The sequence below is a fragment of the Hypanus sabinus genome, chromosome 20 (genome assembly GCF_030144855.1).
Source record: "Hypanus sabinus isolate sHypSab1 chromosome 20, sHypSab1.hap1, whole genome shotgun sequence".
Lineage (NCBI taxonomy): Eukaryota > Metazoa > Chordata > Chondrichthyes > Myliobatiformes > Dasyatidae > Hypanus > Hypanus sabinus.
The window spans coordinates 41,010,395-41,033,553 of NC_082725.1; the positions used below are offsets into that span (position 1 = coordinate 41,010,395).

A 23,159-nucleotide genomic window follows, 5' to 3' on the forward strand; every position below is an offset into this window, starting at 1 on the left:
AGCCAAGGGGGAAGTGCCGGAGGACTGGGCGACAGCTGATCTTGATCCATTTTTCAAAAAAGGCGCTGAGAATAAACTGAGAAATTATAAACCTGTGAGCTTGATGTCAGTAGTAGGTAAATGATTGGAAGTATTCCAAGAGACAGGATATACAAATATTTAGGGTGTTTGGTCTCTGGTCTATTCTGGGGTTGGCCAACAGGGCCAGACATGGTTCAATAAACGTTTTTTTTTCAGAACTGATTGGACTCTCTTGTTATTGATCATCGACTGCACATGTTTCCAATTAATATCCGTGTATTTTGTTTTATGCTTTAGATTTTTTTGTGTTTTTATGCTTTTTTTGTGGGGTCCTTTAGTGTTTTCTTGATGTCTGCTTACTGCTTGCCATTTCTGGCTCTTATTTGTGCATCAAAGCCTGGATTACTGTATTTTTCACTTGGACCGGTTGCCTGGTTTTGCCCATCTTGGCTAAAAGAAAGCCAAGCTTGCTTTTGAATCTGCACATCAACTCCTGTCTGCATCAACTGGTTTCTCTCACAATTCTCTGTAATACAGTGGTAGAGTGCTGGACCCAGCAGCCTGAGATTGATTCCCACTCAAGCCATTTCTCTTACACAAAGATGGCCTACATGGCCTTGTACATTGTAGATTATATCTAACTAATCTTATAGACCTTTCCAAGGGGGTTAACAGGACATTTGATGAAGGAAAGACGTTGGATGTTGTCTGCACGGACTTCAGCAAGGTCCTTGACAAAGTCCCGTAGAGAAGGATGGTTAAGAAAATTCAACCATTTGGCATTTAGGGGAAAGGATTTAATTAATCTTAGAATAGGTTAAAATGTTTAAACAACATTGTGGGGTGAAGTACATTGTAATGTTCTAGGTAGTAAATTAGGTTTGACATTGGCTTAGTAGTAGTAATTGGTCGCTTCTCTAACTGGAAGCCTGTGACTAGTGGCGTGCTGCAGGGATGAATGCTAGGTTCATTGTTGTTTGCAATATATATTAATGATTTACATGACAGCGTGGTAAACTAGATCAGCAAATTTGCAGATGACATCAAGATTACTGTGCAGTGAATACCGAGGAGGGCTATCCGGGCTTACAGTGGGGAGTGGACCAGCTGGAAAACTGGGCTGCAAAATGGCAGATGTAATTTAATGAAGACAAGTGTGAAGTATTGCACTTGTGAGAGGACAAACTGTGATAGAACTTGCACAGTGAACTTTAAAGAACAAAAGGATCTGGGAATACAGATCCATAATTCCTTCAAAGTGGTGTTATAGTTAGGGTTATTAAGAGCTTTTGGCATATTGGCCTTCATAGATCAAAGTATTGAGGACAGGAGTTGGGATTTTATGTTGAAGCTGTAGAAAACACTGGTGAGGCAAGATTTAGATCATCTTGTGCAGTTCTATTCACCTACAAACAGGAAAGAAATCAATAAGATTGAAAGAGTATAGAGAAAATTTGCAAGGATGTTACCAAAACCTGAGGACCTGATTTGTAGGGAAAGGTTGAATACCTTAGGACTTTATTCCCTAAAGAATAGGAGAATGAGGAGATATTTGAATAATGTATATAAAATTGAGTACAAATAAGATAAATGCAAGCAGGCTTCTTCCAATGAGTTTGCCTGAAACTTGAATCAGAGGCCATAGGTTTAAGGTGAAAAATTAAATAATTAAGGGGGAACTTAAGGGGGCACTTCTTCACTCAGAAGGTGATGCAAGCATGGAACAAGCTGCCAGCAGAAGTGTTAGACGCGGGCTTGGTTGCAACATTTATGTAAGAGAATTTTGAATAGATATATGGAAGGGTGGGGTATGGTTCAAGTGTGGGTTGATGGGACTTGGCAGAGTAACAGTGCTGCATGGACGGACTGGGGTACAGGGCCCGTTTTTGTGTTGTAGTGCTCTGTGACTCTATAACATTCTAAAGCATACATCCCTAACCCTAGGTAAACAGTGCGAACTTAAGATAGCACATGTGCCTTGCAGAAGTAATTTAGTTATACAAACCAGTGATGGAATTATTACTACGCATATGTCATTAAGTGTGTGCAATTTAATTCAAAGAATTGTTTAAAAAGACTGCAATCAATTACTGAAAATATTCTTCAAAGAAGGCAGAACTTGCTTTTGCTTTCTAATCTTTGAAAAACACCATTGAATATAACAACAAAGAATGTAAAATATATTTGACTTGTTTCTTCCTTTGTATACAGTATATTTTTATTATGAATAAACTACAGTTTTGAAATATAAAATAAATCCCAGGAAATGAGCAGAATAAACACGAAGTTTTGAGCCAAAACCCTTCACCAGCACTGTAAAAGAAGTGGGGAGAAGCCAGAATATGTGGAGAGTGGAAGGAGTACAAGCTGGAATTTATAGGCGAGGCCAGGCGGGTTACAAAGTAAAAAGCAGGGAGGTGATAGGTGGAAAAGGTAAAGAGTTGGAGAAGAAGGATAGGAGAGGAGAGTGGACCATGGGAGAAAGGGAATGAGGTGGAAGAGACACCAGTGGGGTGGTGATAGGTAGGTGAAGACAAAAAACAAGAGGAGAACCAGAGTAGAGAGGAGAAGGAGAAGGAGAAGAAGAAGGAGGAGGAGGAGGAGCAGGAGAAGGGGGAGGGAGAAGAATTACTGGAAGTTAAAGAAATCACTGTTCATGCCATCAGGTTGGAGGCTACCCAGATGGAATATGAGGTGTTGCTCCTTCGACCTGAAAGTGTCCTCATTGTGGCAGTCGTGCTCTGCCTGCCCTGCTGAGTTCCTTCAGCATTTTGTGTGTGTTGCTCTGGTTTTCCAGTAACTGCAGACTCTCCTGTGTTTATGATTCTCAGGAAATGGTCGGGTGGGCAAAGGTGTTGAGGAAGGTAATTAGAAAGTTTCTCTGTTGTAAAGGAGCAGCTGGGGGGGGGGGGGCAACCAACAATCAACAAATGGATTCATGTTTCACTTCAACATTCAGTGGAGACAGTAGCTTTCATGCTCAGCCAAGTACATCGAAACCATTCATTGACTTACCTTCTATGGGAGGAAGAGGAGTACAGATTTTATAAACGACTCTTCTTTTAATTTTATTTATATCTTTAAATTCTTTAATAAATATTTTTCTGTCTGCTGCTCCAGTGATTGTCAGAAGCTCGTTGGGGTTTGCGTGTTGAATACCCAGTGCAAATATATTGATTTGCTGTTTCCTCAGATCATTAGCAGCTGCCACCACACTATCTCTAGATTGCCCGGCTGTAACCACCAGTAGGTACTGGGGCACCTTCGCTTTCTTTCGACTTCCCACTGATGGCTGGAAAAACCTGCTCACATATTGTAATGCTGCCCCGGTGTCAGTATTTCCCTTCAACTGGACCATATCATCAATTCTGTTCCTTAGTGTATCATGAGAATGAGTGTCATTCAGGTAGATTTCAGCCTTTTGCTTAGTGCCATATTGGGCTATAGCAAACTGAAAATGATCTTCACCAACATCAAACAAGCTAATAAACTCTTTCAGGGAAGTCTTAATCATCTGAAAGTCACTCTCTTTTATGACCGATGAACCATCCAAAAGGAAAACAATGTCTGCTTTCTCAACTTCACATCCTGCAATAAACATAAGTAGATAGGAGTTAAAGCATAGAAAGATAATATGACCATTAAAAGGCAACAAATACAGCGGAAACCCATTAAAATCCATAGATGAAAAGTAGGTCAATGTTTATGGTGATAGTAGGTCATTCATGAGAATGAGAAAATGGGATGTAAAGTTTTATCTAGAGCTGGATAAAACATAAGCAGAGCAGGAGATTGCTATCAAAAAGATAGTCAAGACGTTTTATTTTTTATTAAAGTTACAAAGAGATCATTTTGCACTAGATGAAGTACAAAGTTCACATCAGTAAGCTAATTTTCATGTTTTGGACAAAAGCTGCATGCATTTTATTGTAGGCAACTCATGGGTTTTCTGAAACCTAAGGATCCTACTCTGTGTACCTTACTTAAGAAACTGTTTCACTTTCCCTGATAGTACAGTTTATCTCAGCAGTGAGAAATCCAGCCTCGCAGAATGAAGAAATCTCAGGGCTCATCCATGAGACTTGGCTGTACTATCTCACTTTAACAGACTACACTACAAAGAGGAGAGAATTTGATAGATCACAGGACAATCTCTCCTATATGTTCATATGACAACTCAATGGTTGATGAAGAGAGAAACAAGATATAGTTCCATTATGCTTTCAGTAAAATTGCCTGTGGATATGAATTTTGGGGAGGGAGCAGTTGTACAAATAGATGTTTGAAGGGATTATTCGAGCTGCCAGTGAAAGCAGATGCAGATCCATACTGAGTGTAGGAACTAAAGTATTTCTACCATGGGAAGCAGTTTGTTTGTGTAAATTGGGAAGGAAAGGTGTTTCAGGCATTGGTCATCATGAAAATGTAGGCAACATGACTACTTGCTAAGCACTCTGAGCAGGTATGGCCATTTACTAAGAGCCATTCTCTCACCCTCAGAACTTACCCAGGTCTGCCCGTTTTCCCTTATTTATCCTGCCATTCCCAATCTCCAAAGGAAGCAATGATGCTTGTACGAAACCTGATGTATTTCAAGATGTTCATTCAAATACCATTTCTTCTGCACCCGCAGCTCACTGCTTTTAAACTGCTTAACCTTCAATCGTGTGTATGTTTTTAAATAATTAACCTGTCACGGCTTCAAGTTATTGCTGAGAACTGAGTATTTTAGCCAATGCATACTGTATCATTCCCTTATTCAACATGATCCCAGCGTGCCCAAACATAGTGCAACAATACATTTATGCTACTAATACTAAATATAGGCACTTCTAGTGACACCCAAATCCCAGACTGAAATATACAATTAATAAGTTGAATGTAAGTCATCCCACTGGCTTTAGCTAAAATTGCAATCTGAGTATCAGTTTTAGCATATTTACCAATCTCCAAAAATTTCCTCTCCTTCTTCTCAATCTGGACTAACCTTCAAAAATTCTCTCAGTTAATATATATAAACCAAAGTTAAGTACAATGTATAGGGAATTGACTATTACTGTGGTTCCGCAGTTTTTAACTGAGACCTTACCATGTTTGCATGGTCTTCAGCCAAAGTGAAGGCAGTAAAACAGAACAACACCCCCAGGGGAGATTAGCCCTACTGTTTCTAGCCAGTTTATCCTTCACACTCACTTCAGTTCAAAGCTACTGGATGATTGCCCATTATGCTGTAAAGCAAAGTATCAAAAGTAATATTAACTGGTAATTAGACAAGCCAGAACTTAGCATTGGAAAAAATGGAATGCAGAAAGAACAGTCACGAACTAACTGTCTGGAACATTTAATTCAGTGTTTGAGATAATCTTCCATCTTGCTTGGAATAGAGTGACTAGGGACTTCAGGAAAAAACAAGTAGTAAGATCAGAGGATTGAAATAGAATAATAAAAAACCTGAAATGTTGATCAAGGGAACGCAAGGAAGAAGACCAAGAAAGGGCCAGTCAGCCTCTGGAAACTTTTCTACCATTCAGTGAGACCATTGCCGATCCAATCTTGCTCCCTACACCATAATCCTGCTCTCACCCCATACTCTTTGACATTTCAGTAAACCAGATATTCAATAATTCCTTCTACATGGTTCTCCGACATACAAAATTCCAAAAACTATTGACCCTCTGAGGAAATTCCTCCACACCTGCATTAAATATGTAATCCTTTAATTTACCCCCTCCATTTGAGACTTTTGCACTACTCAATATCTATTCTTTCATATGCCCTAGAATCTTAAATTTCAGAAAGATCACTATACATTCTACTTTGAAATTCCAGTGAACATAATTCCAACCTGATCAATACATCAACACGTTAATCCCAAGAACCTTTCCAATTAGCTTGTTCTCAACCATCACTGATGCTCCATACCTTTGCAATATCTGACAATAAAGGATATTGGCCTTTCTCACAATTTCCTGCCCCTGTATAACAATCCTTCACATTTAGTGTACTAGGATTCCAAGATCCCTTTGTCCCACAAAATTTTGTAGTCTCACTCTATTCAAATAATATTTGTGATTTTGCTTTTCCTTCCAAAATGATTCACTGCATGTTTCTACAATATTCCATCTCCAACTTCCTATCTTCCCACTTAACATCTCTTCTCCTTCACAGGCTTTGCATCTTCACAACTTGCTGACTCATCTAACTTTGTACCTTTGGTAAATTTGCTAACCAACCCTCATCAAAGTCATTAAATTAATTGTACTTAACTGAGAAATTAACACAGATTCCCAAAGCATCCTACGAGTTACTAATGGCCAATCCAAAAATTACCTATTCATCCTGGTTTTCTGGGTTATGTTACATAGGCATCCCCTATTCATACCAATGTGCTACTCCTGACCATGTGCAAGAAAACTAGGGGAAATTCACAGGAAAAGATAAAATGAAGTCAGAGCATGGTGATTCTGTAGAAGTTGGTGCTACAGGTAGCTGTGAAGGTCAGGTCATTGGGTGCATTTAAGGCAGAGGTTGCTAGGTTCTTGATTAGTCAGGGCATGAATGGTTAAAGGAAGAAAGCAGAAGAATGGGGTTAAGAGGGAAATGGATCAGCCATGATGAAATGGTGGAGAAGACTCGATGAGCCAAATGGCCTAATTTTGCTCTTATATCTTATGGAAATATCTGCTTGAATGCTCAAATGCATAAAAGTTCACAAACAACAAGATGGACAAACATTGTGTTGTGATAAGATCCGCCTTGATTTTTAAAAGGAATTGCTATTAAGTATTTCGGTCAGTGCCAACCACAGTTAGTGCCAACATTTAGAGTCACAGATCAGCACACTTTGTTCATAATGTCCATGCAGCTGCAAAGCACCAACTTGAGAAAGCAGAAGAATGTAAAAACTAAGTAAGTTGGAGTACTTTTCCAGCTGATACGAACTTTGCCAGGTCCAGATGTGCTCTAGAACAAAAAAGCTATTTATTCATGCCAAAAGAATATTATGAGAAACATTTCAGGATGAAATTTGATTATAGGAATTTTATCTCTGCTTCTTCTTTCAGCTATCAATTGTTTTGTGTCTATTTCAATTCATAATAGGTAGCTTGCAGAAGATACAAATTTTATGTGACATTGAACAATACCATGTTAAATAAGCAAGTACACTTAACTTTGAAATCTCCTGTTAAGTATTTGAAATGGGCATTCTATGTATCAGATGATCTCAGAAATGTCATTTACCTGCTTATTTAAACTTGATTTTATGTTCCACCATGCCAAGTACTGAGACATTGACAATGGCCTCTGAAATTGAGGGCTGTGCTATCTAAACCAAAAAGTTTTTTCCAGATTTCCCAAGGAAGCTGCTTTTTGAAATCTGTGGCCTCAGCACTTTATTGAGCACAATATGAAAGCAGATCAAGTTTTATATGTTTTCCTGTCATGGGATGGCTGTATAAATATGCTGTACTGTATCTGCTCTATGATATGCTGTGCTGCTTTGTAAAATAAGAATAAATAATAATAAGAATTTGAATTACAAAGAATTTGAGAAAATGATGAAATGACTTCAATGGAATGTTACATGAAGGAGAAAATAATGAGAGCTTTAGTTGGGCTTATATAGATGATGCTCAATTGATAACCAATAGAAATCTTCCTGCATAACTTGTGGGTGCAGTTCAGGAGCTTTTTCCAGTTATTTTAATGTGACCTTAACCTAAACTTACCTTTGCTTCTTTCTGCTGTGCCTTTTCTTCATTGTGATATTCGAAATATTTTTCAGCTGAAAGAAAACTAGGCGTTCCATTTTCCTTTGTGCACCAATTCAATATTCAGAGTGACAGGCTTCACACATTCCATGAGCAAGCCCTCAATAGAACTTCTGCAGTGAGCTTTGGTAGAATATCTGCCAGCACCAAGTCGTAAAACTGGTACAGGAAGGTGTGGTATGTTGGAGAGCTTAGAAGGCAGGTGGATCTAAATGGCAGGGGCTCTGATAAGATTTCTATCAAGTTCAAGTTTATTGTCATCTGATTGTACATATATACAACCAAATGAAACAATATCCCTCCTCATCACAGTCCACCCACAAAACATATATCACACACAGCACATCAAACAAAATATTACCTCAAATAAGTTAATAAAATATAATTCAAACTGCTTGCAGCACAAGTGAACAATAAACCAAACAGTAAACAGCTCGCTGTCCTAGTGATGAGATCTTGATGGTAGCTAAGTATAGATTAGTGTCACAGCCCGAGGAAAAAAACTGTTACCCAGTCCTGATACTCCTGTACCTCTTTTCTGGTGGTAGTGAATCAAAGAGATAGTGAGAGCCAGGGAAGTACTCGTACATCGTTTGGGCTTACAAACCAGCTGTAAATCCTATATAAGGGCATTAATCAGTTTGAATATTAGTGGATGCTCAGCTATGCCTATCATCTTACTTGAAGTACCTGACACTGGCTGCGGAAGTTACTTCATCTCCGTTATCAGCACAGCTGACTGAGTTCCAGACTTCAAAAAAAAAGTCATTACTTAAACAGGAGGCTGCTTAACAAGATAAAATGCTAGGATGTTACAGGAAAGATACTGGTATAGATAGATGAATGGCCGACAGGCAGCTTAGGTGAGTGGAATAAAGAGGCTGCCAGTGACTTGTGGTTTTCCTCAGGGGTCAGTGTTGGGGCTGCTACTTTTCACAATGTTTGTCATTGATTTGGATAATGGATTCAATGGCTTTGTGGCAATGTCTGTAGATGATACAAAGATAGGTGAGGGTAGGTAGTGCTGAGGAAGCAATGATTGCAGCAAGACCTAGACAAAATGGAAGAATGGGCAAAAAAGTGATAGATGAAATACAATGTTAGGAAATGTATGATAATGCATTTTGGTAAAAGGAACAATAGTGCAGACTGTTATCTAAATGGGGAGAAGGTTCTAACATCAGAGGTGCAGAGGGACTTAGGAGTCCTCATGCAAGACTCCCAGAAGGTTAATTTACAGGTTGAGTCTGTGGTAAAGGTGGCAAATGCAATGGCATTTATTTCAAGGGGAATAGAATATAAAAGCAAGGAGATAATGCTGAGGCTTTATATGACACCAGTCAGGCTGCACTTGAAGTTTTGTCAACAGTTTTGGGCCTCATATCTCAGAAAGGATATGTTGTCATTGGAGAGCATCCATGAAGATGATTTTGGGAAGGAAGGGCTTAAATTATGAGGAGTGTTTGACAGCTTTGTTCCTGCACTCACTGGAATTTAATAGAATGTGGGGGCAGGGCATCTCATTGAAACCTACCGAATGTTAAAAGGACTAGATAGGGTGGAACTGGGGAGGATGCCTCCTACAGTGGGTGTATCCAGAACCACAAGCCACAGCCTCAAAATTGAGGGGTGATCTTTTAGAACAGAGGTAAGGAGGCATTTTTCAGCTACAGAGTAGTGAATCTGTGGAATGCTCTGCACAGACTGCAGAGGAGGCCCAGTCAGTGGGTATATTTATAGTTTCCTGATTGATCAGGGCATCAAAGGATAAGGAGAAGGCAGGTGTATGTGGTTGAGTGGGATCCAGGATCAGCCATGATGGAATGGCAGAGCAGACTCGATGGGCTGAATGACCTAATTCTTCTCCTATGTCTTATGGCCTTTTGTTGTTAAAACCATTTTTAGATTTCACTGCTAAATGGACTGATTCTAGTTCAAAAGCTGAGTCCCTTTATTATAGATTCCTGCCACGGGCCATTGATTTTAACTTTAATTTGAACTGGGATCAGTATATGTGTGTCTTTAATCAGATGCTTTAGTCACCAGAACAAAGCCTACCTTACAAATGCCTATGGTATTTATTACAGAAATAGAAATTGAAGAGATTATGTCCTTCAGTTTAATTCCCATTAAAATTAAAATATGTCCACTATTTAGCACTCTGGTTTAATATATAATGGTGTTATATGAAATAGTGCACAGTAACTTAAGTACCTCATTTACTTCTACTTAAGTCATGAATATTTTTCCTCATTGTACCTAACGCTTACAAAATTTCTGATTACATATGATTACTCACCTGGTTTGGTTTGATTGCACAGCACTTGAGAAATTGGTCTAGATAAACCTTTCAAAACACCAAAATCCAAAGCATAGTAGTATTTCTCTTCAGATTTTGTAATTGCCACAAGGTCATCTTTGCTGGCACCAGATATACCAATGGCATAGACTCTCACACCATCGTCATTCAAGGAATTAGCAATGTCAGGTATATCTTTTGAATCTCTGACGTCTCCATCAGTAACAAGAATAATAAATTGTTGCACTTTGGTTCTGCTTCGTCCTCCCTTTTCTGGAGTTAGAAGCTTTCTTGCAAGCCGTAGAGCCTTTACAGTATATCTGGATCCCTGCGTTGTTTTCTGAAACTGCAAAACTGCATCTCTGATCTCAGCTTTGCTTGTGAAGCTATCAAGCTGGAATATGGCCTGCGGATTGTTTCCATACACAATGGCTCCAAATCGAACATTATTGCTGTCAACTTCAGAACGATTCACCACAGCCATCATAAAGTTCATCATATTTTCATGCTGAAGAGTGGTTATGCTGTCTGAACCATCCAGTACAAATACAATGTCTGCAACTTCTATCCTTTTGCATGCTATCAAAAGAATATCCAGAGTAAATAAGAAACAAACAAGAAAATGACACTCATCTAAGATAAGAACAAATATCAAGAAATAGCACAACTGTGAGAAGATGAGTTAATGGCTTCAGGTGAAGATTGAACTCTGCAGGTTATTAAGGGTTTATCAAGATGATTAATCCTTCATGGGTAAGAACTGAGGGAACAAATGATAAAAAGCTGGAAGTCAAGGATTAGATTTTCTAATTCATAGCAAAGTATAATACATTGAATTACAGTAGACATTAAAGCCTTTCTTTTTGTTTTTTAATTATTTTAGTTACTTGAGTCGTGGCATTTATGTATTGTTCTTCCCCTCCTCTTTATTATCTTACTCTATAGGGCTTGTTCATTCAGAGTTTGTCTGAAGTCCCTTAAGTCTTTTCATCTTTAATAATTACATGTACAAATGGCATCTGAGAAAGGATCTATAAGCCTTCAAGAATTTATTTGTGGATTTACCAGAATAAGTAAAACTGTTAAATTGAAACAGACTGAATTAATTGGGCTTTAATTACATTTAGCATAAAACAAATAATCTAACATGATTAATGTATTTTATTTATTTGGGTAGTAAGAAACAAGCTATTTCTTCCTCTGATGGAGACAGGAATGATAAAACTTAAAACAGCAACCAAACTATTTGGAGCGGAAAAGGGGGGTGGGGATTATAGTTTCATGCCAAATGCATTAAAAAAAAGGAACACTTTTTTGAAAACAATTGCTTCCACTTTTCTCCAAACTAATTCAAGCCTATCCCTCCCTCACCCAATTAGCAAGATACTTGGAGTAACTTAAACAAAAATTTGAAGACAGAAATCCAGTTTTTGTTGAGTAAAGCTGGAGGATTATTTCTAGTAACTTCACGAGTACATTGAGTTTATTTCATGTAGGAAGAAATGAAGGGTGTAATGATTGCCTCCTTTTCCACAACTAGGATTTACAAATGGTTGAGCCACAGATGAGAACAAAAACTTTGGCCTTGAGGCTTCCAAAGTTAAATGACTTGCTGAAGGTGACTTGGTTCAGATCAGATAGACTACTGTCATAAAAAACATGTATAACTCAACAATTTTAGAAAAAGAGAAATTAAACAGAAAACTTAAAGAAGCCTATTTTCTGATTACTGATTACTGAATTTAATCACTGACAGAACACAAAATAATTTTCCTGCATTTGATGGCTGTGTGCAAAACTGCTTCCATATGAAAAGTTCCTTACCAAGTGGACCAATACTGTTGGTCCTCAAAGTTTTTATTTAAAACTTACCTTCAAATGGACTGCATACTTCAAATGAGATCAACTTATCAAGGTCTTTCAAGGCATCAAAGTTCTCTGCATGATAAACTTTATCTTGGGATCCTGCAATATCCACGAGCTGACTGTTATTAGCACCGAAAATACCAATGGCAAAAATATTAATTCCTTTTTCCCTTACAGCTTTGGCGGGAGTGTATACCTCATCCTGTGCTTGACCATCTGTAATTACGATGAGATATTGCCGCTCACCAGGTCGACCCCCATATCTGCTTTCAAAGTACTTTATTGTAAATTTCAGTGCACGGCCTGTACTGGTCTCCTCATTCAGCTGCTGAATGTCACGAAGAGCTTTCAACAGATTTTTCTTATCATGATATTGATTAAGCTGAAATTCCAACCTTGTCTGTGTACTGAACTGTATCACACCTATTTGGACTCTGCTTTGGCCAACTTCAGTCCTGTTGATTAAGGTCTCTATAAAAGCAATCATTTTGTTGAAATCTAGAAAATATATGCTTCTTGATCCATCAATTAGGAAAATAATATCTGCCACTTCCAGTTTGCTGCAAGCTATTGGAAGAAGAAACAAAAAAAGTTTACAAAGTTGCCAGTTATTACTAACTTTTTAAGTTGGTTATGTTTTTCCAATTTCTTTTTTGATAACAAACAACAAAAGCTTTTATAGGCATCGTGTTGTATCCAAACACAAAACGCTAGAGGGACTCAGCAGGTCAAGCAACACCTATAATGGGAAATAAGTAGTCAACATTTTGGGCCAAGACCCTTCATCAGTACAGAAAAGGAAAGGGGAAGAATCTAAGGTTTCCCACAGTTATCTTGACTATACCTCTTCCCTCCCTGTCTCCTGTAAAAACACTGTTCCCTTTTCTCTTTTCCTTCATCACCACTGCATCTGTTCCCAGGACGTAGCTTTCCTTTTCAGGACATCAGAGATGTCCTTCTTCTTCAAGGAATGGGGTTTTCTTTCCTCCATCATTGATGCTGCCCAAAATTAGATCACCTCCATTTCCCATAAAGCAGTTCTTCCCCTATCTTCATGCTACCTTAACAGTAATAGGGTTCCTCTTGGCCTTACTTATCACCCTAAGTCTCTGCACTCAACTCATCGTTCTCTTCAACTTCCAACATTCCCAAAAGGATCCTCCCAGCAGACATATTTTTGCCTCTTCACATCTTGCTCTTTCACAGGTATTGTATATTTCTGATTCTCTTGTCCATTCATCCTTACCCATCAATCTGCCTCCAGCATTTATCCCTGTAAGCTGCCAAAGTTCTACGCCTGCTCTTTCATCTTCTCCACCATCTCTATTCAGGGCCACAAACAGTCCTTCCAGGGGAGGCAACACTCCACCTGCAAATCTGCTGGGATTGCCCATTGTGTCCAGTGCTCCCAATGCAACCAGCTCTACATAGGTGAGACCCATCATAAAGTGGGGCACCACTTTGTCAACACCTTTGCTCCATCAGACAAAAGCAGAACTTCCTGGTGGTCTTAATTCCGATTCTCATTCCTATTCTATTAGGCCAGTCCACTTGTGACACAGTGAGGATGAAGGAGCAACACTTCATGTTCTATCTGAGTAGCCTCCAACCTAATGGCATGAGTATCAATTTCTCCTTCCGGTTTAAAAGAAATTCTTCCTCATCTCCTCTTTGTTTCCCCATTCTTGCCTTTTACTTCTTCTCACCTGCCTATCACCTCCACCTGGTTCCTCTCTTCCTTTCTTCTTTGCTCCATTCTCCTCTCCTATCAGATTCCTCCCTCTCCAGCCATTTACCTTTCCTACCTAGCTGTCTTCTTCTATCTCCTTTCCTTCCTTCACACCTTTATATTCTGCCATCTTCCAGCTACCTTTCCAGTCCTGAAGAAGAGTCTCAGCCCAAAATGGTGTCATATTCATTTCCACAGATGCCCTCTGACCTGTTGAGTTCCTGCAGCATTTTGTATGGGATGGGGAAGAGTACAAGCTGGCAGGTAATAGATGAGTCCAAATGAGGGGGAAGGTGTATGGGAGAAGTTAGGAAGTGATAGTGGGAGTGATAAAGGGTGGAGAAGCAAGAATCTAATAGAAGACATTGAACCATGGAATAAAGGGAAGGAGGAGGGAAACCAGAATGGGTGATGGGCAGGTAATGCAGGATGGGGAGGAGAAGAGAAGGGTGAGAGGGCAATCAGAATAGGGAATGCAAAAAAGAGAGAAGGGAAAGGCAAAGGGGGCAGCAATTGCCAGAAGTTAAAGCAATCGTTATGAATACAGTATGGTTCGAGACTAACCAGATAGAATAGGAGGTGAGGCCAAACTCAGGTAGGAGAAATAGCACCCCAGATTCCGTCAGGGTAGCCTCCGACTTGATGCATAAACAAAGATTTCTCCAACTGCCAGTATTTTCTCCCCAGTCCTTCCTTCTCTCTCATTCCATTTTCCATTCTGATTCCCCTCTCACTCCATCTCTTTTCCTCACCCACCCATTACCCCATCTCCTTCCATGGTCCACTATCCTCTCCTATCAGATGCCCTCTCCAATCCTTTATCTCTTCACCTATCACCTCACAGCATCTTACTTCATCCCCTTCCCACACTCACCATCTTCCCCCTCACCTGGTGTTCACCTATCACTTAACAGCTTTCCCCTTACCCCACCTTTTTATTCTGGCTTCTACCCCAACAACTCCACCTTCCTTCCTTGTGCTGAAGAAGGGGCTCAGCCCAAAACATTTATACCCCTCCATAGATGCAGCTTGACTTGTTGAGTTCCTCCAGCATTTTGTGTGTGTTGCTCAGGATTTCCAGTATCTGCAGAGTCTCTTGTGATCACGTGTTGTATCCTCCTTCAAAGCTATCCTAGGGCACATCATTCTACAGTCTGTGTTTATTTATTGAAGTGACAATAACAAATCTGTACAACAGTATTAATGTTATTAGAAAACTCATAGAATCATAGCAACTTTGCTTTGTCCACTTTCAATGCCTAGGTTGATGGCAGGTTGTCTGTCCCAGTTATTAACAAAAAAAAGCACCAGATGCTGAAACTCCAAAGCAATGCACACACACAATGCTGGAATTACTCAGCAGGCCAAGCAACGCCATCTTTGGGAGGGACAGAGTAAATAGTCAACGCTTCAGGGTGAGGCCCTTCATCGGGACTGGAAAGGAAGGGGAGAAGTCATAATAAGAAGGTTGGGGGAGGGGAGGAAGTAGTACAAGGCGGCAGGTGACAGGTGAAATCATGAGCTCCTTACTTCACCCCTCCTCCTCTCCCAGCTTCACCTATCACCTGCCACTTTCCTCCCCTCCTTCCCTCCTCACAAATTCTTATTCTGACTTCTAATGAGAAATATGCCTGACATAGTCATTATATATACCTGAAATGTAATCACTATGTACTAGCTATTTACTATAATATGTAATCACTTCTAGGTACTGAATATTACTATTTTACTAGACACATTTTGCTATGTATTGTTTTAACTAGATACTTTGTACTCTCTTAACTGCATACTGTGGCAAATACAGAACACCTGTTTAGCTAGCAGCACTAATTAGCTGAAATGTACTCCATGTATTACACTCAGCCTTTGTTTAGTAAGAGATAACAGTGGTAGACAGGATGGTACGAGCAAGAAGCGTAATGTGAGGGAGGTTGTCTGAAAAAATAACTTTGGCCAGGAATGGGGCCCCAATGCGAACTAGAGAGAAATAATGGTGGCACACCGGGAGCTAGGCAAGAACAATTGATTAGCTAATGTACAGATGATATGCAATTAAAAATTGATTGGGTATGCTAATAAAACCAAAAATGTAACGGAGATAAAAAATTACTGTAAAGAATACTGTACACTGGAGCTTGGTGGGCTTTCAGTGACATGTTCATTGATCACCTCAGCCTTGGTTTGCAAATAAAGGTTTAAATTTCTCGAAGAATTGTCTGCGTCTCCTGGTCATTTCAAGTAACCACGACACTTCTTCCCTTCCTTTCCAGTCCTGATGAGGGATCTAAGTTTACTCTTTTTTTTATACACTGCTGAAGGTACAACTGGGTGTCTTGCTCAGCCATTTAGCAGCCATCTAAATGGTATTGGTCTGTGAGTTACATTTATGTCAGACTGGATAAGGATCCAGTAGTTTAAATAACCATCATTACTATGATTAACTACTTCCCCAAATTCCACATTAATAACATCACAACAGCCAGATTGTTTGAACTGAATTGAATTTAATGGAATCTGAACTCAGGTCTCAAAGTTAATGGTCAATATTTCAAGATTACTATTTTAGTCACTTAAATTTTCCACTACTGTTTCCCAAAAACTGTGGCAATGGCCTATGATTTGAAATTCCATTGCTTCTTTGTCTCAATAGAAGCACAAAACTGAATGTGCCAGGTATTGAGTATTTAATATTTCAGAAATATTTGAATAATATTGTAAATATATTGTTTGATTAAGCAGTCTTTGATGTTTACATAAAGCATTGTGGGATATCTTTAAAATTACGTAAATGTCACATGTCATCAAGCCACTATGTGATATGGACGTATCTCACTTGAAATAAAAATCAAAGTTAGACTTGTATCTCTCAGATTCCCTTGTTTTCATTTCAGTTAGTTTTATGCTTTGAAGTTACAAAGTATAACACCAAGTCCTGATATTTATGATACTAAAACACTAAGCTTCCCATGTTTGACCATTTCTACAAACAAAAACCATTTACCTTCTTTTGAACACATATCCCGCAAAACAGCATGTTTTATTTCTGTCAAGGCATCATAGTTTTTAGTGTAGAAGACCCTTTCTATTTCTCCACTGATCTGTAGGAGTTCAGACCGTTCAGCATGTTCTACACCAACAGCATAAACATCTACGCCTCTTTGTCTTAATTCTGCAGCAGCTCTTGAAACCTCATCTTGTGATTTTCCATCTGTGATGGTGATCAGAAAACGACGGACACGATTTTTACGACTTTGATCCGCTGCATTAAAGAGCGTCTTCATATATGTCAGTGCTTGGCCTCCCATTGAGTACTCCCCTCCAGTTAATCTGATTTTGTTAATTGCTGCTATTACTTCCTTTTGAGTTGTATATTTAGTGATGTCAAATTCTGTCTGTGCATTATATCCATATTGGACAACACCAACCCGAACTTTGTCTTTGCCAATCTTGAACACACGTACAATCTCTATCATGAAATCTTTGATGTCTTTGAGATCTTCAGATGATAATTTGCCTGACCCATCCATGAGGAAGTAGATATCAGCCTCCTCTGTATCAATGCAACCTGAAATGACAAAGCAAATGTATTTAAATACAAACCGAGCATCACACACAAAGCGTTGGAGGAATTTGGCAGGTCAGGCAGCATCTATGAAAATGAATAAACAGTCAATGCTTTGGGCCTGGACCCTTCATCAGTACTGGAAAGGGGAAGAAGTCAGAAAAAGGTGGGGGAGAGGAAGGAGATAGATAAAGCCAGGTAGGTGGGAGAGGCAGAATGAATTATGAACCTGGGAGGTAATAGGAGAAAAGGGTAAGAGGTAATACTTGTCCTGATGAATAATGCCACTCCTCCCCCTTGAACATCTCCTCTTCTATCATATCTATTATCATATCTAAAACAAACGAACCTGGAACATTGAATTGCCAGTCCTGAGCCTACTGAAACTAAGTCTAACTAATGGCTACAATATCATAATTCACAAGCTTACCCATGGTCTAAGCTCATCTGCTTACCTACAATGCTTCTTCCATTGAAATATACACAACTCAGTACATCAATCCCACCATTCTCAGCCTTTCTGTGTCTGTCTTACAAGTAGATTTAGTATCTACTTTACCCACAGCCACTCCACTGGCAGACCTCTCACACCTTCCACTCTGGTTCCCACTCCCTGCAACTCTAGTTTAACCTCCCCCCTCCCCCCAGCAGCATAGAAAACCTTCTTGCAAGGGTATTTGTATTGCTCCAAATAACACTAGCAAACCATCCCAGTTGTACAGGTCAAATGTTTTGTCACTTCCTCAGAGAATTCAGTATGCTTCATGAAGAATGACCTGCCCATCACAAAGCCATGCCGACTATCCCTAATCAATAACACTTCTTCAAATTCTCGTAATCTTTGCCTTTAAGATTCCTCTCCAATAGTTTTCCCACCACTGATGTAAGAATCTCTGGTCAGTAATTCCCAGGATTATTCCTATTGGCTTTCTTGAACAAAGGAATAATATTTTCTATCCTCCAACCTTCTGGTACTACTCTTGTGGCCAACAAGGAAGTATGAACAATGCACTAATCTCTTTCCTCACTTCCCATTGTTATCTTGGGTATATCCATCCCGTCCTGGGAACTTATCTATCCTAATGATTTTTAAAAGTTCCAACATTGCCTCTATCTTAACCTGAACCTCACATTAGCCTGTTCTGCACTGACTTCACATTCATCAATATCCGTCTCATTATTTTCCTTTTTCTAGCTGCATTAATGTATGTCACAGGTAGCAACCCAGGGGTCACTACTTTGAAGGTTCTGTCCTTTCAATTAACACTTAACTCCCTGAACTCACCTTGAAGGATCCCATCATCCTTCCTGCCTAAGTCATTGGCACTGAAATAGGCCAGGTTCTCTGGCTGCTCACCTTTCCCCTTAAGAATGTTATAGACTAAAATAGAGATGTCTCTGAGGCTGGCACCTGAGTGGTAAGGCACTCTCTGGGAGTCTCATTCTCATCCACAGAATCTCCTGTCTGTCCCTAACAAGTGAATGCTCTAATACCTCTATACACCTCTTCTCCTGACCTCCCTTCAGTGCCAGAGACCTGACTGCTGTGGCTTTCCTTTCATAGGTCATCCCCCACAACTGTATCCACATTGATATACTTGTTATTGAGGGGATTGGCCATATAAGTACCCTGCACTAACTGCCTATTCCCATTCCCTCGCCTATATCCAGCAACTTAGGGGTCGCTGCCTCACTGAAACTCTTGTCAATCAACCTGTCTGTTTTCCAAATGATCCATGAGATCCTCAGTAACTTTAGCAGAGACTAAGAGAGAGGTAGTTTTGGGTCTGTTAAAGAACGCTAAGGTGGATAAGTCCCCAGTGCCTGACAGAATACAAAGCAGTTTGAGAGAGGCAAGAGGTGAGATTGCTGGGCTTCAAACAACATCTTTGTGCTCTTGCTAGCCACAAGAAATGTCCTAGAGGACTGATGAGTAGCTAAAGTTGTTCTGGTGTTCAAGAAAGGGAAAAAAGGATAATACTGGAAACTCTAGATGGGTGAGTTTCACTAATGCAGAGGATTCTTAGGGATAGGATATATCAGCATTTGAAAACCATGGCCCATTTTGGAATAGTCATCTTGTCTTTGAGTGGGGCAAATTATGTCTTTCTAACTTGGTTGTACTTTTCAAAGATGTGACAATGGTGATTGATGGAGATAGAACTGTTGATGTTGTCTTCTTGGGTTTTAATAAAGCATTTGACAAAATCCCTCATGGGAGGCTCATCAAATTAAGACATATGGGATCCACAGTGAATTGGCCAATAGGATTCATAGAAATCAGAATGGTTGATGTGACTTATTCTAGCTGGAGGTCTGTAACTAGTGGTGTTCCACGGGGATTTGCACTGTTTGTGAAGTGGCCTATGTGAAAATATGGATGGGTGGGTTATTAAGTTCACAGATGATTGCCAAGGGATATGGTAGGGTTTAGATCAGCTGCAGATATCATTGGAGAAATAGCAGATGGAGCTAATTACAAGCAAGTATGAGGTTTTGCACTTTGTGAGATCAAATGTAAAGCGCCAGTACACTGTTAATGGCAGGCCCCTTAATGGAACTGATGTATGGAGGGATCTTGGGATGCAAGTCCAAGGCTCTCTGAAAGTGATTGCATAGGTGAATGGAGTAGCAAAGAAGGCACACGGGATACTCACCTTTATTAGTTGTGGCACTGAGTTCAGGAGTCAGGGAGCTATGTTAAATCTTTATAAAACATTTTTTATAGGTCACGTCTGGAGTATTGCATTCAATTCTGGTCACCCCACTATAGGAAGGATGTAGATGCTTTGGAGAAGGTACAGAAGAGGCTTACCAGGCTGCTGCCTGGATTAATGGACAAATATGTGCTAAAAGGAGAGGGTGGATAAACTTGAGCTGTTTCCACCAGAGAAGCAGAGGCTGAGGGGAGATCGGGTAGAAGTTTGTCACATTATGAGGGGCATAGTTTGAGTGGACAGTCAGTATCATTTCTCAGAGTCAAAATATCTGACAATAGAGAGCATGCATTTAGTATGAGAGGGGGCACATTAGAACAAGATGTGCAGGACATCTTTTCTTTACACATAGAATGGTGAGCATCTGGAATACACTATTGGGGTAGTGATGAAGACAATAGAGTGTTTAAGATGTTCTTAGATAGGTAAATGAATATGCAGAGAGTGGAGGGATATGGACCTTATGCTAAATAAACTAGTAATTCTTATCTGACCTTAAGCCAATTTCTTATTCATGTTCATATTTACCCCACTTCCCCCAAGAAATTAACATATTGGCTCTCATGAAAATAGTTCTGAACAACTTGGGGAACTCAAGTTATCCCTCCATGTAATTCCCACACAAATAAAATTCAGTGGCATACATACTACTCACTTTGCTGTACTTGATCTGTTTGTTCTGATTTTACTGATGTGAAATGGACGATCCCAACACAGATTTTCTTTTGGATAATTCTTTCGATATTTTCTAAATCTCTAAAACTTTGTAGACTTAAAACAAAGTTTTCTGGAGGATATGAGGCAATGTTTGTAAGCTCACTGCTTCGGGTGTTTGGCATTCCTAAGGTGTATACAACAACACCAATACGTCGAAGGGCAGCAGCTGGCTTTTTTACATCATCATCAAAGTTTCCATGTGTGATCATAAATGCAACCTGAGGAATTCCTTGCTTTTGCCTGCTGCCAGCAGCCAATGGCTCAAAGTAACTTCTTCTCACATAGTTCAGCGCAGCTCCTGCATTTATTTTTCCATCCCTAAAATGTGTAAATGTAATCGCATTGACATGTTTTAAAATGTCATCCTTGTTCTGGTATGAAGTAAAGAAAAACTCTGGTGTCGGACCTGCTCCATACCGAATCAAACCGACCCTCACTTTCTCTGAGCCAATATCAAGTGCTGAGATGAAATTCTGCAGAAAATCGAGGATGAGCTGGAAGTCTGGTGCTTCAGTTCTGAACGATTCCTCCAGAAGGAAAACAATATCAGCAACTGAAGCAGTTTGGCACACTGAAAATAAAGAAGAAAACATTGTAAGTTCATCTAGTGGCATTTGCCAAAAGACTAGATGTTTATTTAATAAATAAAAGAACACTGAGAGTGTGTGCTATATGGGACATTAAGGGACAACCTTTAGCTTCTGCTCAAGGTGCCCACAAATATCAGAAGGTAAAATTGACCTGTCTGATGTTGGTGTGGGAGACCCAAAGAAATATTTGTTCAAAATGATAACATGTTGAAGGTTGTTGCCCATGTTCTGGCATGACTTAAAGTAAGACTCTGATATCAGAATATTTTAATTTATAATGAAAGTTAAATATATTACTTAAAGTGTAGCTTTTTTCAAATCTTTTAGAATTTTTAATTCTTTTATTTTAATAAGATAATTTATTTTGATAATTTTTGCATAACTTTTAATGTTTCTAATTATCAAGGACATTTCATGAAAATAGTTTTAAATTATTTGGGCAACTCAGAAGCAAGGGTATACCGGGGTGTAGTTTAAACATCTGTCGAAGTCATATATCTTCTCTCAGTGTTAACTATTGAAGCACTGGTATCTCAAACTGCCCAGTACCCAAAGATTTTAAACACATTACTCAGTTTTGCTGTGTGCTTGACCCCAATTTAGGTAACAGGGACCACCAATGGGAAAAAAAGTTAAAATTAACACATCATTAAAAGTCTACCTAATTAAATGGCTGAGGTTTAGCTGATAGTTGAGTTTTTCGCAAATATTAATGGTTGAAGCAATTGTTCATTGAAATTAAAATAAAAATTCAAAAGTAATAATGGGAACATTCCAGATGATTTATTTTATAATAAGAGACAATTTAACTTGATCTTTTTCTCCTCGGATTGCAGTACTCTTAATGATGAGTCTCAGTAGAAGCGCTTGGGTCCCAATATCTTCAAGAAAAATGTATGTCTGAAAGAATAAACAGTCATTACCTGCTGGTTTTTCAAGCTCTTCTAGCAGAAAGTGTTTTTGTGTTATTGTTTCGATTGCAGTGGCCATCTCATTAGCAATTGGCTGAAGACTATCAAAGCCAACAGCTTTGATTACAAATGGGTATGCTTGAATAAAGGCCATTTTGTTTAGATCTCTTTCAGATGCCGTTCCTATACCAAAGGAAACAGCCATCACGCCATTGGTTTTCAATGCCTTTGCAGCTGATTCAACTTTATCATATGATGATGAAGCAGCAATAATTATGGCAATCTGAGGAACACCTTTATCTTTTCGGCTCCCAGCAGAATTGACAAAGAGGTTTTGGTTCATAAAGTCTATGCCGCGTCCTATCCTTGCTACTGCTCCACCCTTGAAGGTGTATTTAGTCCGTAAGTACTTTGTCATCTCTTCTTTTGTCTGAAATGTATTCAGTAAGAACTCAGTTCGTGCGTCTCCACTGTACTGAACAAGTCCAACCCTGTATCTATTGTGTCTAATGTTTAGCCGATCAACAATCCTTAAAATAAAGTTCTTGATAGATTGAAATCTGGCTTGTCCCACATTTCGAGATCCATCCACGAGGAATACAATATCAGAATAGTATCGATCCTTGGCTGTCAATTTGAAATAAGAGATACACAATAAGTTTATGTAGAAAATTGTTCACAAGCAAGAGAAAATCTGCAGATGCTGGAAATCACACAAAATACTGGAGGAACTCAGCAGGCCAGGCAGCGTCTAGGAAGAGTACAGTCGATGTTTCGGGCCGAGTCGTGCCAAAGGGTCTCAGCCCGAAATTTCATCTATTCTTTTCCATAGATGCTGCCTGCCCAGCTGAGTTCCTCCAGGATTTTGACTGTGTTGTAGAAAACTGATAATTGTTTACAGGCTATCAATATTATTACTAAATGGTGTTATCTGAGTAAGGCACAACCAACTTTTAAAATGAGAGTTCAAAGAAA

The 23,159-nt window shown here is 39.3% G+C and overlaps 1 protein-coding gene across 2 annotated transcripts in view; it reads right to left on the reverse strand.

Annotated features, from left to right (window-relative positions):
* The window catches only part of LOC132378452 (collagen alpha-6(VI) chain-like), a 116,304-nt gene that overhangs the window by 81,260 nt on the left and 11,885 nt on the right, over positions 1–23,159 (reverse strand). For both annotated transcript variants that reach the window (XM_059945377.1, XM_059945378.1), the window contains exons 3-8: positions 22,197–22,811; positions 20,622–21,254; positions 16,689–17,252; positions 11,965–12,525; positions 10,093–10,671; positions 3,037–3,609 (exon numbers count right to left, since the gene is read on the reverse strand). In XM_059945377.1, coding sequence (XP_059801360.1) covers positions 3,037–3,609; positions 10,093–10,671; positions 11,965–12,525; positions 16,689–17,252; positions 20,622–21,254; positions 22,197–22,811 — 3,525 coding nt within the window. The remainder of the gene's footprint in view (positions 1–3,036; positions 3,610–10,092; positions 10,672–11,964; positions 12,526–16,688; positions 17,253–20,621; positions 21,255–22,196; positions 22,812–23,159) is intronic.